Below are 20,370 nucleotides of genomic sequence, written 5' to 3' on the forward strand. Positions count from 1 at the left end.
CAAGCGATGCCGGGATATGAGCCAAAGAAAGTCTTGTATGAGCACTCACTTAGCGCAACCAAAGTCTTGTATCCCACTATCCTTCGCACTGCTTTAAAAAAAGCGTGATTCGTTTACTTATAAAGTGTGGTTTGGCAACACCGAGTGAGTGGGGTCGAAGGTCACATTTCATTACCACTTATCACGAGCATAGCACGTTGCACAGTATTTTGTTTTCGTATTTTGTCTTTCATCTTCGATAACGTTGATGAAACATCGCCGGAGTTTTACTGCTGAGTTAAACTCAAGGTAGTTGAGAAAGCTGAAAAAGATGGAAATAGAGAAGTGGGCCGTTATTGGTTTAATCCTAGTATTCGGTGCACACGGGATTTGGCGACTTTATGATGAGCAGTGAAAACGGGACATATACGATGAGTAGTTAACGGGTCATTCAAAGAAAATATATAGTTAAACATAGTATATACTATGCATATAGTATATATACTATGTGTGTATATACATATACTATGTGTGTATACTATATATATAGACGTTCTTTGGATCATTTTTGGTGTTGGCGATAATTTTCAAAGTCGTGCCAAGGCTGCACCGTATACTAGGATTTTACCCCGTTATTTTGAAATGAACGAGAAAGCGGTGAGAAATTGGCGCAAACAAAAGGATGCGTTTAAAAAGCATGGGAATATTGCCGTATTAAAAAACGTAATTTCGGACGTAAAGTCCGCGGACTACCTGACGATTTTTAAAATTTTTTTTATATAAAATCATGTCTGCGGACTATACGATGGTGCGGTCTATACATGCGAAATTACGGTACTCCTCCACCTTGTTTAAAGCTTGGTACTAAGTTTTACTTACAAAATTCTTCTTTGGGTTTTCTCTACAACAGCACTCGTCCATCTGAGATGAAGATGTCAAATTTGCTTTCATCAACAAAAAACACATTTTTCCAGTAGTCGGATATCTTTTGTTTCATCAATTTTCAGAAAGAGAGTTGAAGTTTTTAATTGTTTTACTGACATAATTTTTTTCCTTGCTACTCATGATATCCTGCAGATCGCATTACCCTTCTTACAATTTCTGGATTTACAAATGTTCCATATAATTCACGTAGCTCTGCATCAAGTTTAGGAGCACTCAGTCTTGGATTCTTTTAATATACCTTAGAATAAACCATCAGATAACTTAGATGGTCTTCCAGGTCTTCTTTTGTTTTCAATACAATTTTGTTTCTTAAAATGCTTAATAATATCAAAAACTGTAAAACTACTTAAGTAAATCAGCATTTTTTCTAATAGATTTCTTTTTCTTTTGATGCAAATCAGTAACTAATCTACAAGTTTCTACAGATGTTTACTTTTGTGAGTGAGCCATAGTAAAAAAAAAAATTTTTTTTTCAAATCTGAAACTCCTTTCAGATTTTACATTACACTTACAGGGACCTTTTTTAACCTTTATTTATTAAATTTGATGTTCTTTGTGTGCGTGTGTGTGATTAAGGCAAAGCCTCGAGGGCTATCTGCCTAATGGGAGGAATGCCTTCATGGAGGACTTTCTAAGGGAAACTGGCCTGTATACATGTTACACATGGAGGAAAACCACGAAAACGCCCATGCAGCCAGCCCCGTTTGCGGAATTTGAACCTCGGATCAAACTACCAGTGTTCAGCAACTTTACCGCTCGGCCGCTAGTGGGCTACGTTCTTTGTACTTAAACCATAAAATTCATGTCAACAGTAATATCACAAAACAATTTTAAAATGAGCATATCTTTAGAACTTCCGATACGCAGTCTTGCACGTTGGAGATAAATTTTTCATTTTCCTGTACAGTATTGCCACTACTCGCTTTGAAATCGCCGAATTTGTCAATCAAAATCGTTAAAATTCTATAAAATATGAAATAGGTAATAAAACAAATTCCAAATTGGGCTTCCAGATGCCCATATTCATGTGGAAATGAACATTATTCAAAATTTGATGGCTATAGGTACCATTGTTTTATCACAATGCGAGAAACATACTTTATGCAGATTCTTCATTATTTAATTTCTTTAAATATAATACAGGGCGATAATAGTTGGTGGCAACAATTTGAAAAGTGAAGTGACATTTATTGTGAACCAATGCAAAATGCCAAAATGAAATTAATTATAAAAGCAAATGATTTTTAGATTGTTGCCTAGCTTCTTTATCCAAATTAATTACATAAAAGTTTATTTTTTATTTATTAAAGACGATTTTAATAAGGATTCTGAAAATGTCTGATTAATTTTGTAATATATATCTCCCCCCCCCAAACTCCAGCCTAAAAAGTTATTTTTAAAATTTACTATTTATTTTTTCAAATTTATTAAGTACAAAAAGGGAGATAAGAAATATGTATTCAAAGGAAAAATATTCCTTATTACTTTATTTCAAAGCTTTTCTCCTGTTACTTAAAAAATACAAAAAATAGTATCCTATCATTTTTATGACACACTGTATGTATATATATTAGGAGCTCTACTCAGTCGGAGACGGAGTCGAAGCTGGAGTTACTAAAAGCAGGTTGGACTCCATCTCCAGTTTTTGTTGGATGCGATGGGAAGTACATATTTGATGATATAGAGGTTGTTAGAATTAAAAATGTTTTTAGAAGATGTAGATAACCATAATGCTTCACTAACAGAAAGAGTCTGATCTTTCAGAACTGGAAACTTGTTTCTACACCATATTTAGCCACAAAAAAAGCTACAATCTGAAAAATTAAGAGGAGGCAAGAATGGAAGAATGTGATGTTAGTTCTTTCTGAAATGGAGGATTTATTGCAGAAGGACTCATTTCTTCAATGAAGACTAGACAAACTATTTTACTAGACAAGGAGACCTTGCTGGGTTCAATATATGTAGATCCAAAACACAGAATCCTCTTTTCAATGATGAATTAGATTTTGAGACATGTTTTTGGATGATATTTAAAAGGCTAAGGCAACATGAATGAAAATAAAAAAATCAAGAGACTTTAGATATAAAAATGAAAAAATACAAACAAGATTTCTAATCGGCCTTTGAAGAAAGAGAGAAATATGATTGCTCTTGCAAGACACCTCTTTTAGAGCTTATAAAAATCTATCCTGAAAAGTTGAAAGAAGTAGCCCTAACAGTAATAGCATTTCCTCCTACTCAAGTAAGTGTGGAAACTCTTCTTGGCTCTAAAGTTCATCAAATCAGATCTATGGTCCTCCAACAAAGGAGTTCTAGCTGAAACTATGCTGTTTCTTAGAAATAACTAATGCCAGTTTTCCCATTTCATAATAAATGCTAATTAATATAATAATTTGTTATGCCATCACATTTTTTTTTTTTTTTTTTTCTGTAGCATCTATTACTTCTTTTATATTAAAAAAAGCCTTAAACCATGCATATATGTTTACATGTATATATGAGGGAGTAGAAGTCGGAGTTTTAAAAATTCTAGGTGTAGGAGTCAGAGTCGAAATAGGTCATTTTCCCTACCGGCTCCACAGCCCTGATTCTACTGCATATATATGCAAATGTAAGATTAAAATATTTAGCATACTTGCAGTAAAATAGGCCTTTCAAAAATAGCTACCTAAAAAGATAAACTATACTAAAGTAAAACATTAAATTGATTTTAATTATCAGGTGCAAAATGCTGCAATGTAAACAAATAATACTCCTTATGCAATTACAGATTCAAGTAAAACATTAAAATAATCAGAATTTATTACTTAGGGTAAAATACAATAACATTACTCATGCTTTAAAAATATGACGACTATAATGTTTTAATCTTGACCAACTTTACGTATCTCCCATGAGAATTTACCAAATTATTTGTAATTTATAAAAATGAATTTGAATGCAAATTACTGAAACATATTTAAAAATGCATTGCAATGAAATTGATGTTTAAAAATATGTTTATTAGGTGCTAAACAAAGCTTTATTTCCTGAAAACTACAACTCCTAATTTCAAACAAAGAGATCCATGAAAACAAAATCTATAGGCACTTATGTAAAGCTACAATTAAATTAATTTTGAGGAAAAAAAATTGCTTTATATATTTTCTTTAAATGAAATGCTGCATTCCTTTTGAAATTTTATTATAATCAGTTCTTAATTCATTGAAAAGCTGGAGGGGGAGAGATGTCTGAGAATTGCATAAAAGATATATTCCACTAAGAGAAAAAATGTTCAAAATAAAATGAATTCTTCTTTTATACACTGCTCGACTTTGAAAATGCAACACCAAGAAGGAGTGGTCAGAAAGTGATGAAATTTGGAAAAAAAGACAGAGACAGCAAGCAGCAATAAGTGAACTTTATTTCAAAATGATAGTCAGAATCCAGAGCGAGAACGGTGTCGGTTCAGTAGGATGTAGGACCATCGCAGACAGCGATGCACGAAGAAACATGTCTATGCATAGAGCCAATAAGAGTGTGGATGGTGTCCTGAGGGATCCCTTTCAACCATTTGCCACAGTTCGCCTTTTGAACAAGGCAGGGGCAGAGTCTGCAAACGGCGTCCAATCACACCCCACACATGTTCGATTGGTGAGGGGTCAGGAGAGTACGGCAGCCAGGGAAGCATCTGTACACCTTGCAGAGCATGTTGGCAGATGCGAGCACTGTGTGGTCGGGCGTTATCCTGCTGAAAAATTGCATTAGGCAGCCTCTGAAGGTAGGGGATTCCACCGGCTGCAGTACATTGTCCGAGTATTGTTGGGCCGTCATAGTGCCCTGAATACGAACTAGAGGAGACCTGGAATCGTAGGGCAATAGCGTCCCAAACCATTATGCCATGTTGTCGCACAGTGGGGCATTCCACAGTTACTGCCGGATTAGATCTGTCTCCACATCGACGCCACACACGTATGCGGTGACTGTCACTGGATAAACAGAAGCATGACTCATCTGAGAACACGACGTTTTGCCATTTTGCCATCCACAGTCCGGCACCATTCTAAAAGTTGGTGTCTATGCTGTGGTGTGAATGGCAGTCTTCTTAACGGACGCCGTGAGTGCAGGCCACGTTCAACCAATCAACGGGAAATGGTTCTGGTCGACACAGGAACATCCAGGATATCTTGCACATGCTGCAGAATCGCGATACAAGTGACTTGCAGGACCGCCACAGCTTGTCGGCGGATGCATCAATTCACGCATGCTGACGGCACTCTGGCTGTGCCTGCAACCCTCCTTCGTCCCACATTTCTTTGTTCCAACCATGCTCGCCATAGCCAATACACTGTGCTCGCATCCATGTGGGTATCAGCTGCGATTTGATGTAAGGACAAACCCGCCCTTCTCAGTCCATCACCATACTTCTTGTAAAATCATCTATCTGCTGAAAGTGCCTTTGTTGCCGGCGGCCTGGCATTCTCTACTATTACACGTGTCCTCCAATACAAAAACCAACTTTCTTCGATAATTCATCTGGCAGAAAGTAACGACATGAATATTGCCCATTCTGCACGTTCCTTCCCTTATATCTTACTTCACGTGTGTCGGAGAGCTGTGCACTTCACATCATTCGCATAACTCAGTGACGTGCATCTACTCTATGTTTCTAACCACTCCTTCTTGGTGTTGCATTTTCAATGTCGAGCAGTGTGTTATGAGACATACAGAAAGTAAGTTTATTGGGCCAATATTTGGGAAGTAACAAAATTTCATGGAAAAATTTATTACAACAGAACATCAATTGCTCATCTACTTTTCAATACAATCCCACAAAATCATCATTTGAATCTATCAATGAATCTTATCTGGCATCAAAAGCAAAGTATGATAGTTACCAATGAGTGGTCACTAATGTGTGACTAGCACCTATGCGTCACATTAAATGTTAACCAAACTGGAAATTCCTAAAATGAAACAAAAGATGGGGATCATTGCAAACAAGTTTGGGAATATACTAGAGATGTTCAAAAGCTTTTAGCAGAAATCCTCCAGAAGTTTGTTGTGTTTAAGCATATGTGCTTCATAAGAATATTCAATATATAATTTTTTGCCAGTATGAGGATCTCTACATTTCCAAATACTTCTTCAGTAGAAAATAAAATGGTTGATTTTTTTCAAGATCCACTATCATGCCAGTGCATCAACTGCCGCTAGCTTCCTGAAATATGAAACCACCATTTTATCAGTAATGATGATCCAGAAAAAAAAAAAAAAAAAAAAATCTTGCTGTATTCAACATGGCACCATTGCAAACATATCAATACTACTTGGTTTGAATTTTACTTTCTTTAGTGACTATCTCATGCCTGATTTCCAGAAAAACAAGTATTTCATAACAGTTTCATGCAACAAGAAGCACATATCTGAGGCAAATGCCAGCAGAGTTCTGTAAATGCAAAGCAACATTCTTAAAAAATATGATCCTTCACTTGCTCCACAAGGCTCTAGGTAAAGACCCCTCCTCCTTATGGACATTTCGATGACTTTCTGAAAACAGATTGTGCTGGGAATTTACCATCTACTGGCTTATGGCATCTAGCCCATGCACCAGAAAATGCTGATGATAAATTTTGATGAACATCATGCTTTACATATTTGATCCAATATCTAGCAGTCAATCACCACATTCAGCTGATGCAGCAATGCTATTGCAAACAAATGAGAATTGATACTTGGCCCACACAATTGCCACCACATGAATCTCTAGCATTCATATACTATCTTCTGTGACAGCATGGCTTACTATCTGCATACAGAGGTAAATTAAACTTTGGGATTCACCCCATACATAAAATTTCTTTAAAATGTCAAATATGTGTTTTCAGTTTATTTCACATACTTTTCAATTTTAAATTTTCACAACAGAAAACTCAATTTTGATTAATAAAACCAAATATTAATTATAAACAAAAAATATTTGCAGGACAAAACCTTTATTTGATATTTTTTATATTAATCTGAGCAATTTATTGCTACAACACATTAAAAAAATTTTCGAAAGAAATAATAATTATCAGTTAACATTCAATTTTTCAGCATTTAAAGAAAAATTTAGAAACAAGTATGGCTACACACAGCTCAGAATTTGTTAGGAGAATGCATCAACTTAAATATTAACCAAAATTAAAACAGTTAAGTTTTTAAATTCAGAAAAGCATTTTTTGATATATTAAATTTTTTCTCATGTAACAAAAATTGTATTAAAATATATATTTTACTTCTATTTAATGACTACCTAACTTGTCAGAAGGGGAAAAAATTAAGAAATTTCATTCATGTTTTTACACACATAAATAACAAAAAACTTTTCAAATAAAAAAGCTGCTAAAATACTGCATTAACAGCAGTTATTGCTCAAACATTTAAGTTTTCTGGTAGATCTTAAAATTTTTTAATAATTTCATTTACATTAATCAGAAAATTTAACCTTCAGGAACAGTTATTATTAATTGTGCTACATTATTTTTGTGCTATTATTATTATTATTTTATACTAAAAATAATATCTTGAAGAGTATTTTAAATTAATGAATCAAAAAATTAATAAATTTAAGTAAGTCCCAACTAAAGATTATACACATAACCATACATCAAAATTACAGAATAAGAAATTTTGTACAGGTCCTTTTTTTTTTTTTTTTTTTTTATTTCACAAAAAAATTTCCACCTATTTTGAAATAAACATCAGTTACTAATCGTATTTTCAATTTTAAACACATGAGTAAATGAATAAAAAAAGCTCTAAAAGAGGAAAAAAATAATATTGTATTCAAAAGCTGACTTTTCTTTAATTAATAATTAATGACTTTTCTTTCATTTTGTTGGCATCTTACCTCCATTTCCCATCGTCCAAAGCCCATGATATCTTCTTTCAATACAATTGGAAGTGGATCAAGGCGACCTACAAGGGTCATGAAATAACTATGAAAGCAAAAGAGTGAATTTAAACCAGAGGTCATATAAACTGCAGTAATGAGAAAAAAGTATCATAATACGAATCAGCTTTATATATATATATATATATATATATATATTGCTTGGATTAAACCTAATTTTTGAAAAAAAAAAAAAAAAAAAAAAAAAAAGCACGGAAACTGGCTTATATTTTTTAGATTTGCTATAAAATAATAATAAATACAAATGTAAAAAACAAAAAGAAAATAGTAGAAAAGTTTTTTTAAAAAAAAACATTACCCAAAAAAATCTTATGCATAAGACACACTTTCTTTATGAACAACTAACCATATATTTTCAATAATGTCAATAAATCTCTTACTTGAAATATTGTAAAGAAGTAGTATTCATGCTCAATTACAAAAGCCAAAAATCAATGAAAACATATTTTCATTATTATCAAACTTTTATAACTCAAGAAAAGATTTTATTTAGTCTTACGTGCCAAAATTTTTATTTAAACTTGATGAAACACAAATAGAAAAATTCGAAATTAATACACTAGAATCTAGTTCAAAATCAATAAACTAGATTCTAGTTTTTTTTTTTTATTATTATTATTTTAAATTCTATAAACTACATGTACAACAGTAAAAATAGGATCAAAACACACACACACACACAAAAAAAAAAAAAGGATCAGGTTTTGCTGCACATACAAAATAATTGATTTAATTTTTACAATTCACACTCTGTATTTCTATATTTTCATTCTGAAATCATTATCATTAAAAAATGAAGGGAAAAAACTAGTTTTCTAAAAGAAGATATTGTTGGAGCTTCAAAATTACACTCCACAAATTTCACTAGCAAAATTAGCTTTGATAATGTTTTACCTGTTTTAGGCTATTGTTGATTTCTTTTCAAAATTGGAGTATTACAAATTGCTCATTATGTTCTGATTACCTATGTTTTCTATACTACAGCCAAAATCTATGTTTATTATTTTTTCTAAACTGGTGTTTCCCAATATGTAAATGAATAAAATGGAAGCTATATTCTGAATATATTTCCTTAGTATTTCTATCAATTAGTATTCTACCAATGATAAAAATAATATGTAAGAAAAGCATGACTGGTACTCACTTGTTACCACACTCGCCATTATTTTAACACTGCTAAGTGTCTTCTAGCCAATGGACTGCATCAAATTAGCAACTATATTCACAACTCTTTTCATGACAGGCAAACTGTAAGTGATTGTGGTTAGGACTGTCAGCAAACAGCTCTTAGTATAGTTACTGCTTTGGCCCAGTCCATTAACAAGAAGGCTCTTGAAACTGTTTACATACAAGAGCCATATTAATAAGAAATACCGTATTTGACGGCATATAATACGCACCCTTATTTAGAAGGCCAAAGTTATCTGTGTCTAGATCTTTATCCGGGCTAAAAATAGCATTCAGTATTGAAAGTTAACCTGTGCTCTTCACATATAAGACGCAGGTAACTTTTTTGAGACCAAATTTAGGAAAAAAAGTGTGTCTTATATACCGTCAAATACGGTAGTGTTTTTATGACAATCTTCTTGCAATCTTTATATGTACTTTAAATACGAAATAATATTTGTAAAGACACATACTTCTGTATTCTAACATATACAATGTAGTCAACTGTACCATCACATTATCACATATTTTGTTTTATGCTTCATAAAAAATGACAGTGCACCAAAAAAAAAAAAAAAAAGTGCTATGGGATGTAGCATTTAACGTTATTCAATTTTAAAAGTAGAACCACACAATTATTGTCTGAATCTGGTTACTTAAGATTTATAAAATATGCCTAATTTCTGCAATACAATGTCTTAAATGAATAAATAATAAGAAATGAGTAAATAAAGCTCTCTTTGAAAAGAGGTTTTACATTTGCAGCGTTTTTAAGGAATTAGGAAACAAATACATGACTAAAGAAACCTGCAACCTTTTTTAAATTGCAAATGGCGCACTTATGTTTTTGAGCACGCCAATTACTTAAATTTCAATTTATCTTTTTTTTTTTTGTTTGTTTGTTTGTTTTGTTTTTGAATTTTACAGTAAATACAATTATATCTAAGGCATGCTTAATATGAAATAGTTCTTATTGTTCTTATTAAGTAATAATTTAACTTTATTAATGTCAGATTTAAGAAATTTTGAATAAATTCTTTTTGTGGGATATACTGTTCCAATTGTATTGAACAGTGGGTTAATATGTACCATTAGTGATCAAATTACTACATGCTGAATTATGAACAATTACTACATGCTACAATTATGAAACATATATGAAAATTTTTGTTGTATATGAACTGGTGCATGTAGCAAAGTTTACATTTTGTAATATTCACATCATATATTACCACAAATTTTAGTTTTGTTTTCTGAGAAAGGGTAATATCCTATACGATTGGGACATATTGTTCCATGAGATTTCCAGGAAACTGGAAAAGTTAAAAACTTTAAACTCATATTATGTTTCTTTTAGTATGTCAACATTAAATTAAACAACTTTTTGTAGTTAAATTTTAATCATGCAAAAGTTGGGTTGAAAGGCTTAATGTCTTCCACGACAAATAAGACACTGCAGTCATCTCTTAGTCACTTGCCATGACACAATACACTACACCAAGCAAAACCTTTGCAATTTCCACAAGAACTGGATTTTTAAGGCTGCTGATGTCAGGAAGGGTAACAGAAAAAACTTCAAAGAATAGCCTCTTATTAAAGTCTGCCGCAATAGGATTCCAAGGAATTGATTAAGAACCTTTAAATATCACTAAATCAAGAATGAACTAATTTAGATAATCTACAGTTACGTAATTTCTCAGAAAGAAAGAATAATCTTTAATAATTTTCTTTTAAGAAAAGAATAATTAAGAAGAAAATCGAACCAATGAACTTGTTGAAAGTCAAGAAAAAAACTTTAATTGATTTTAAAAAGTGGAAAATTCTTAAACTATGTTAAATCTTGAAATCTAATATATATATATATATAAATTTAGATAAACAAATTAATATATGTATATATATATATATGGGAATTGAATACTTCAATTATAACATACAGAAATGTAGAAATTGTGGGACATATAAAATCCTCATCTGAAGATAAATATGAAGTACAATTGCAGAATGCTAATAAAACTATGATGATTAAAGATGGAGAAGTTAACAAACACACTGCATATCATTTTAGAAGCTTCTGAAAACACTGGCCTTGAAATATTCAGCTCAATTACCACTTTACCGAAAATTGTCTAATCTACAAAAGATTTAAATGGACAACAAACTTTATTAACAGATTATTTTCACTATGGTTTGTAGTAGCTACTTATATTTCTGTTATGTACTTAATTAAAAAACTTAAATTTAAAATTTTGTAAAGTATTTTTAGTTTAAAAGCTTTAAATTAAATACTAATGAGATTAAATATTTTAATGTATTAATATTCAAGTTATTGATTAAATATTTTTAATAATTAAAATATTAATATATTAAAAGAAAATTAAAGATTAAATACTTTAATGTATTATTATTTTTAATGATTAAATATTTTTAATGTGTATTCAATGGCTACCTTCGTATCCAATCATTGCTTTAAAATCTGTCAGAAATTAAACCCTCATTATCTTGATTCCCCCCCCCCTTCAACAAGATTTGAGATTTATAGGTTTGACTATATTCCTCTAAATAACTAATTATACCATAAAAATGCAAAATTTTAATATTAAAAATATTTTTATTCTTCTAAATGCTTTGTTATTATATACATATTTCTTATTATATATAGAGAGAGATATATAACTAATACTATACTATATAAATACTAAAGACTCATTCTGACAACCCTTTACAAAATATTAATATTCAAATTACAAAGTTTAACATAAAACTTGAAATAAAATGATAGTTCATTAATACAATTACATTAATAAAACTAAGCAAGTTGAAATTTTCTCTGGATAATCAAGAATAATCAAGAATAAAACTAAAACTTAGTAACCCCCAATAAAACCAATGCACACAATTTTTAACAGCAATTTAACAGGCTATATGTTTTAGACAATTCATTTAAAGATATGTAAATATAGTGTGTGCATGTAAATTTATACTGTAAAATTTCTCGTAACTGGCACCCAATTAATCAGTGATATCGAAACAAAGGCATTTTTGCGGGTTCAAAATTTAAGCTTATGCAATAGAAAAATATGTAATTGCCTAACAAACTGAAGATCTGAGTATTTGTGTTATGTTTCCAACCAGTAAAGTATCCAGAATATAAAGATCTACCGATCTCTTTCTATGTGTTGATAGGTGAACTTTGAAGATAGTGACCATAATTTTGAGAAACAGTTCAGATTGAAAGATGCCACATTTACTTTGTCTCTTGATTGGAAAGGTGTAAAACCAGTCACTTTACATTGCTGTTGGTATAAATTGTGGCCTATCATTTTTGTAGATGACAAATCAAATGACACAATTCTTCTTAATTTTAACGTATGTCTGACTCCTGTGGCTGACCTCTTAGATTTAGTTGTACATTTGGAGAAGGTTAATTAATATTAATGATGAGGAGACGCAGGTTTGAATGGATGTAGACAGTTCTGTTTATGTCACATTCTCTCATGACGACGTAAAACAATTGGACATGTATTGGGGGAAAAAGATGAGAAGGGGGAGATGAAAATGATATGCAAAGCATGAAAATTATGTAGAAGGAAATAGATGAAAATGCAAACTTTCATGAGATTTGCCAAGAATTCTCCACCTATATTAGTACATACCCAGATTTCACCCCGAAGACAGTCTGCCGATGCTAACAGATGATGATGCATTTCCTGTGAACGTATCTCTCTCGGGGCAAACAGTGAACTGGTTAAGGGATTCAGTTAATTTCCTACACCAGATATGTTGAACACAATGCTTACAGCTAAATGATACTGATAATATAACAATACATCGAATAGAAAAAGTGTTTAATTAAGGGTTAACTATGACACCATAAAACAGACAGCACGGTAATTTCAAAACTTACACTATTTAATTCTGAAAGGCAATTTCACTTCTAAAGACTGAAAGATGGTAAAAAAGTTATAGTTCTAAAAAGAAGAGTGATCAACAGTTTAAAAGCAGCTGTAGAGAAGGATTTTGTGTTGACATAATTGTAAAAGATATGGCATAAGTAAAACCCAGAATTTTAGTTGTTTTTCTTTACACAGAAAATAAAGATTGCAGTAAATCTTCGGCCATTTTTTAAGAGAAGCAATTAACTGGTTACAATTTAAAACATAAACTCTGTATTACCTTAAATTTACCTTACTTAACATTTATAAATTTATGAAAAAAGATACAATTTTTCTTTAAAAAAAATCACATTTTCTCCATCAATTTTTAATTTTTCTAACTTTCTAGAATTTTCTGAGAGCATGGGAAACCTGACACAGTGCTTGGTGGTGTGGTAAAGACCTCTTACTTTCATACTAATTCTATTTTGAGGTCCAGAAGAAATCTAGACCAGGAGCTTTCAACCAGGAGGAACAGTTTTTACAGAGGAATGCAGACATACTTCTATTTCCCTTATTAAGTATTTTTTTATTTTGAATATAAAAACTACTTTTATTCAAGTTTTGGTATTTATCAACATTTCCTATGCTTCTTCTTGTTTAATTTGTAAAGCACACTAAAAAATAATCTAAATTTAAACAAATGTGCGTGTATTTTTCGACTTTTGGAATGCACGAAGGGGAGTAATTGTTTAGCAACGCTGAAAGGATTACACGGAGCAAAATGGCTGAGAACATTGGTCTACATGATATGTAAAGTACTATCACTCAAATACCAATCTTAAACCTATATCAAATCCGATTTAAACCAAGAGAAGGTAAGGTTCTTTCATTATCTATTTTTAAGAATTCATCTATCTTATTAATTTTAATTAATAAATAACTAAAGAGTTTATTTCACCCATAAATTCTTGTAGCTCTCCAGAAAAGCTTCAGATAATACTACAGCAGTGAATCTCAACCTTTTTTACCTCATGCATCACTTTCACCATAACTAGATTATCAACCCAGCCCCCTCCTTTCCAAAACACGAAAAAAACATATATACTATTTAAATTTTCATTATTTTTAAAGAGGTTTTATAAATTAAACAAAAAAGGGGGTACAGATGATGCTGGTAAACATAACTTATTCATAAATTGAAACTAAATAATAATAATAAAAGATTCACTGCATTCCCCTACCCTGACACTATGAAATTCTTCCCTGAATGAGAACTCCTGTACTAGATAATTGTGTATCAGCATACACAAATGGAATTTTTTCTTTGAATATCTGGACAAATGCATGGAATCCACATTACGCTAACTCACATGACAACTGCTATAACAGTTATGTTTAAAGATGCTCATGTGCATATACTTACTAATAGGTTTGCTCTAAAAAGAAGAGATGGTGCAAAACACCATAAAAGCTAAACTTAGAGTTTTAAATTAATAACAGACAAAATGAGTTATCTTTCAGCAACACATTAAACAGGTCTATCTGCATAAATGAATGTGACATTTGCCCGTTTCTGAAGGCAAAAGACCCGAGTTTAGACTAAACTGACGCAAGTATCAATAGATAGCATACCAATCAACACACATACACATATCTAATATATCTAATACAGATTTTTTCTATCATGGTAATATTTTTAACAGTTACAAATAAGAAAATTTGATGCTTATACCACGACTTCCTTGTATGGAATATTAAATTACAGAAATTTTTTCCTGAACTTCAATTAAACTTATTGATTTCTACTTCGGCAATAGCGCATACATCACAATCGAATAAATTCACTCTTTAAAATCCACTATATTTATTTACCATAGCGATACTCTGCCACTAGGTTCACTTAACAGCATTATATCTCATTCATTTTATAACTCACAATGCACAAAAATTATATCATCTGAAGAATTATCTAATCATTGCCACATGTTCTATTCAAATACTATCATAAAACTAAAATGATGTTAAAAAGAAATTAAACAAATAAAAAAGAAACAGTTTTTCACAGACGATTCAGCTGCTTACATAATACACATGCACTACTCATAAACATTCTCCTCTGACCGAGACAAACTGGCGACAATATTTGCTCTTAATACGAAGCACTTATTTCCTCGAATTTCTTTAGAGATATATTTCTCATTCAATTAATTCTGTTCTCAGTTCACGACAAGGCAAAAAATACATAAAACCTCAAAATAGCTTCTTTAAAAATTGAAAAATATAGAGAAAAAATAAATAAATAAATAAATAAAACACCAAATACAAATAACACAATTTTAAAAATTTTTACAATTAGTTTCTACGCAAAAAGAAGCAATTTGGCCAGCAGACAACAGGCAGATTTTTTGGTGTACAAAAATTAAAATTTACTTTAATTTACAAAAATTAAAATTGGTCCCACTCAGCAAAAAAACACTGAAGGTGCAGAAACTGAATTCACTATTATGCTAGGTTTCAAATGTAAACAAATATGGCTGCTATGGTGCTTAAAAAAAAAAAAAAAAAAAAAAAAAAAATAGGCTTAGCTGCACTTAAACAACTTTTAAATTATTGATAATTCTACTACTACACGTTGATTAACTAAAGCACAAAAAACTTAACTGAAAGATAAGAACAACATTAATTCACTTATTTTTAAAATTAATTTATTTAAAACTCACTTAAAAAATGCGTAATTTACCAACATACAAGAATTTTTTTTTAAAAAAAAGGAAAAAAAAAAAAAAACTCAGCCCATGGAGCCCAGTAAACATATACACTTTTGGTACAGCTGACTGCAACCAAAAAAGAAGTGCACAACTTCATATTATAGCAGTCCTATATACAAAATTTCAACGTTCTGAAGCTACTCGTTTTTGAGTTATGCAAGATACATACATACCATACCTACATATAAACACTACAGAAAAAATCTTTTCTGAATCCATTTTAAATCAGTTTTATAATCTGTTTGGGGAAAACGTCTTTTATTCTGTCCTTACATATAGATTTCATGGAAAAACATCATTAAATTGAATTCAATACTGTTCAAAATCGATATTTTCGTTGAAATATGATACCTGGAATTTTTCGCGATTACATTTCCTTTACTTCGTACAAGTAAAAAATAATTTTGTGTATCATAGTAATCCAAATATGTGCTATTGTGAAAATAAAGCTGGCATGCACATTATTAAAAACAGCGTTGATTTTTTCCCACATTGTGCATGTCAATATACTCATAGTACATCCTATGGTGGAACTCAAGGTAACAATGTATATTCTTAAAACGAGTATTCGGTTCCAAAATTACATCTTGTGAAAAGTGCATTTTGTAATACTGTCATCTTAGTATAATTAGCTTTGAGATATTTAATGATTTTACTTCAAATAAAATTATGAATAAGAATCTCCTGAATGATATTGCTGGAATACCAGCAACATCACATCCAAAAACAAAACATACTTAGTCACAAAGAGAAAGACAAATTTGTAAAAGTACCTGATATTTATATCAATTAGTTAAAAGAATTCCATTGTATTGTTCATAATATGTTTAAGAAATGAGCATGAATTAATCCAAAGTGCACAAAGTAGCTATAATAATAGTTCATCAAAACTCAAAATTAAATTTTGACCATCCAGTACATGAAAGAATTTATTGAATACTTGCACACATAAAAAGTTATTTTTTGAAGCTCATTAGCATACCTTTATAATAACTAAATTCAGTTACAAATTATTCCAATTTAATAAAACAATATTTACAGAAATAAAATCAATTTTTCTTTTTGGCTTTGCCTTCAAGAAAAGATGTGCAGGTTTATTATTGCTAAAAGAACAGGAGAATAAAATAATAGCAAAAATATACCTAGTTTTATTTGTATCTGAACATGCAGTTCTAATATTATTTATGTATAAGTTAACCACAGAAATATTTTACTTTAACTAAAGTTGAGAAGCCTGTAAAAATAAATAAAAATAACAACAGTTTAGCTAAAGGCTGTAAAGATAAAGTTCACAGTGTTTTAATAATTTTATACTAACAGTTTTCACTTTTAACCATTTGACTATGAATTAAAAAAAAAAAAAAAAAGAGAGAGAGAGAGAGAGAAATTACCTCGTTTTCTATCCAAGTGAATAAAATATGTCATAAATAAAATAAATTCAGCATTTGAGTTTTTTTGACAAATGGTTTTTAAGCCAAAGGCGGGGACACATATGTCCCAGCCATAGTTAACAGAGGAGTATATACATTCCACACCTAGTGATAGACTTACTATAATACTTACACTATTATTCTGGAAAACTTTATTATATGAAATAGATTTTACATCATATAACACAGGGCAAAGCATTCTTTGCATAACCCAACATTACACATTGGGCAACTCATATTTGTTCTTTTCTCCATGTTCGTTTGTGCAAAACGAGCACGGCAGCAACTTGATTTTCCAACTATTGGATGAGGATACCTAACATTCAGGAGATTTTAAGTACTTTTTTACCCAGTTATTATTAACTCAGTCTTTTGGTGGGACATATATGTCTCGTTAGTAGTCAATTTATAATGAATTTCCACTAAATTGCATTCTACAAGGGTAATTTTAATTTACACTACTGTTTTAAATTTCCCCCCCCCAAGCATAAAGCAAAGAAAATAAAAATGTTCACAAAACTGAGCGAAATGTTAAATTTGCTAACATCCTGCTTATATATGGCAAAAATATCCCAGGCCTTCTCAGAACCTTCTCGAAACCTTCCCCTCTGATGCCTTGTAGTGCCCGCTTCATCGCCCTCTCTTGTCTTAATCTTATTGACACGTCCACTTCCTCCCACTCACCATTGTTAGTTTAAGCCTGATAGTGTTTGCAAACCGGTCGGAGTTAATTTCTTATCTTTTATTGTATTCAGTGCTTGTGCTTTCCGGTTTTGTGCTTTCTGTTACCGATTTAAAATGTCAAGAAAATTAAAGAAGGTTGTGTTGACGACTGCATGAAAACCAGAATTAATTTCCAAAGTAGCAAACGGCGCTACAAGACAGCAGATGGAACTGGATTACTGAATCGCGGAAAAAACAGTGCGTGACATTCTAAAGCAAAAAGACAAACTAGTGAACTTTGCATCAATGTCGGACAGTGCTTCCGCAATGAAAACGCAAAAAACTATGAAGGGTTCTACCTTTGATGAGCTAGACACGGCATTGACAGAGTGAATAGCTCAAGTTCGAAAAGAGGGTACTCCTGTAAATGGTCCTATCATTGCGGCGAAGGCAAAAACCTTTTTTGACTCGTTAAGCCTGAAAGGAAATTTTGATGCGTCTTCTGGCTGGTTGACTCATTTTAGGTAGCGACATGGAATTCGAGAAATTGGACTTCATGGGGAGAAACTTAATGATGACCAACAAACAGCCGACGATTTCCACCATGAATTTGAAGAATTTGTTTTAAAAGAAGAGCTATCTTTTGAACAAATTTACAATGCTGACGAATCAGGACTTTTATGGAAATGTCTTCTCACTCGCACTTTAGCATTTGAAAGTGAAAGTAAAGCGACGGGTCATAAAAGCAGCAAGGAAAGGATCACTATCAGGTCTTGTAGTAATGCTACCGGTGGGTATAAACTTAGACTTGTTGTCATAGGAAAGTAAAAAAAAAAAAAAAAAAAACGAGATCTTTCTAAAGCACAAGGATAGAAAATTTAACCATAGATTACTTTAACTAAAAAAAAAAATAAATAAATAAATAAATAAAAGAATGGATGAACTGAATAATTTTTCATGAATGGTTCGAAAAAATCTTTGTTCTTCAAGAGCAAAAACATCTTAAATCGAAAAACCTGCCTAAAAATGCTTTGATTGATCGACAACGCACCTTCTCACCCAGCAACAAGCGTGCTAAAGTCTTCTGATGGACAAATTTTTGCAAAGTTTCTCCCCCCAAACGTTACTGCGCTAATCCAACCTATGAACCAAGGAGTCATTGCAACAATGAAGAGAACATACCGAACCAAGCTGCTAATGATCAAAATTGAAGAAGGTTATGATCTGAAAGAGTTTTCGAAGTACTACACAATCTTGGACAGTATCTACGATATTGCATCTGCATGGGACTCAGTGAAACCATCATCCCTCATAAAATCATGGAGAATGCTCATGCCTAATGTTGAAGCCAACAACAACAACCTAACCCCTTTGAGTTGTGAAGAAGAGAATGAAGATATAGACATGTCCACGGCAACTCTTGCCGATATGGTGAAAACAGTTCCGGGTGGTGAGAATGTTGATGCTGAAAACATTAACGAGTGGCTGGAATGTGACGTCAACGAACCTGGCTTCAAACGCTTGACAGATGACGAAATTGTGAAGAAAGCAAGGGGACAGGCCAAGAATGAAGGAGAGCGAAGTGAAGGCAAAGAAGAGCCCACTGTGCAGACGCGGAAGACTCACGAAGCGGCTTTGCAACAAGTCGACGGACTGCTGAGCTATTTGGAAGAACAAGATGACGCAGCGTTGGCCGAGAAACTTATGCTACGAAAAATGCAATCTCGGAACAAGAGAAAATGCTTCCAAAGCAAGAAGCAAACACAAATGACTGATTTCTTCAAAAAGGTGTAGTTTTACAGTTATGCTATTGTAATTACATAATACATTACAGTATTAAAACAGTACATATGTATTAATTTTTCTTTGTATCCTTGACGCTTCTTGTAAGTACAAAGCACTTTCCTGTTTTCATTAATAAAATGCATTTTAGGTTAGTTTTGAGTGATATACTGAAATATTTAGTTAAACATTTCCTGCTGTTTATTTTACGAAAGCTAAAAGTTATATAAATCCTGCAGGTCCACAGTCACTTAGTGTGTGTGCCTCGTCTAGAGTGCGAGATAGTTAGTCTCGAGTTAGTCAGTCCGTGCGGAGTTGATCGAGTTGACAGGTGAGCAGCAAGTGCCGAGTGGGTACTTGAGTGCATCGAAGAGTCTCGTAGTATATTGCGGTTGTGCATTGTTGAGAGAGTGTGTTAAGCTCTGGGAACGACTTCGAAGATTTGGGAGCTGTGCTCTATGTGTCGTCGAGTGCATTGCGAGTTGTAGTGTGGAGAGTCTTGAGAGTATGTGGAGTTCCAAGAACGACCGAGCAGTCGGGAGCTGAACTCTGGTGCTTTACAGTGAAGCTGTTCCCACCGCGATAGCCTGTTAACCTGAAGGCTGTGTCGCTGATTGTTCCAGAGAGTGTATAGTAGATCATCGACGACTGTAAAACGTGACTTTGGAGCTATTTTGATTAATACTATTAATTTTAAATGAAGTAACATTTTTCGAGAAATAATTTTTCCCTTAACTAAATATTTATTTACATACATAATGCATTTTCTATATTGTACAGTACAAAGTCCGTAATCTGGACTTTGGAGATTCCGGATTATA

At 32.0% G+C, this 20,370-nt stretch overlaps 1 protein-coding gene and 1 long non-coding RNA gene across 6 annotated transcripts in view; one reads left to right on the forward strand and one right to left on the reverse strand.

Moving 5' to 3' along the window:
• Positions 1–13,471, forward strand: part of LOC146996189 (uncharacterized) — a 462,656-nt gene extending 449,185 nt beyond the window's left edge. Inside the window, exon 5 of the long non-coding RNA XR_015042008.1 lies at positions 13,313–13,471. This is a non-coding gene — a long non-coding RNA (uncharacterized LOC146996189). The remainder of the gene's footprint in view (positions 1–13,312) is intronic.
• LOC118206146 (uncharacterized) overlaps positions 1–20,370 on the reverse strand; it is a 155,870-nt gene that overhangs the window by 104,772 nt on the left and 30,728 nt on the right. For 3 of the 5 annotated variants that reach the window (XM_085820247.1, XM_085820248.1, XM_085820249.1), the window contains exon 4: positions 7,799–7,866. The exons of 1 other annotated variant lie outside the window; for it this stretch is intronic. In XM_085820247.1, the coding sequence (XP_085676373.1) occupies positions 7,799–7,866 (68 nt within the window). Of the gene's footprint in view, positions 1–7,798; positions 7,887–20,370 lie in introns of all 5 variants that reach the window. One more of the 5 variants, XM_085820250.1, reaches the window with a different exon arrangement.

This window comes from Stegodyphus dumicola, chromosome 7, assembly GCF_044657685.1.
Source record: "Stegodyphus dumicola isolate Sdum_Otavi_A_Nest chromosome 7, ASM4465768v1".
NCBI classification, from domain to species: domain Eukaryota; kingdom Metazoa; phylum Arthropoda; class Arachnida; order Araneae; family Eresidae; genus Stegodyphus; species Stegodyphus dumicola.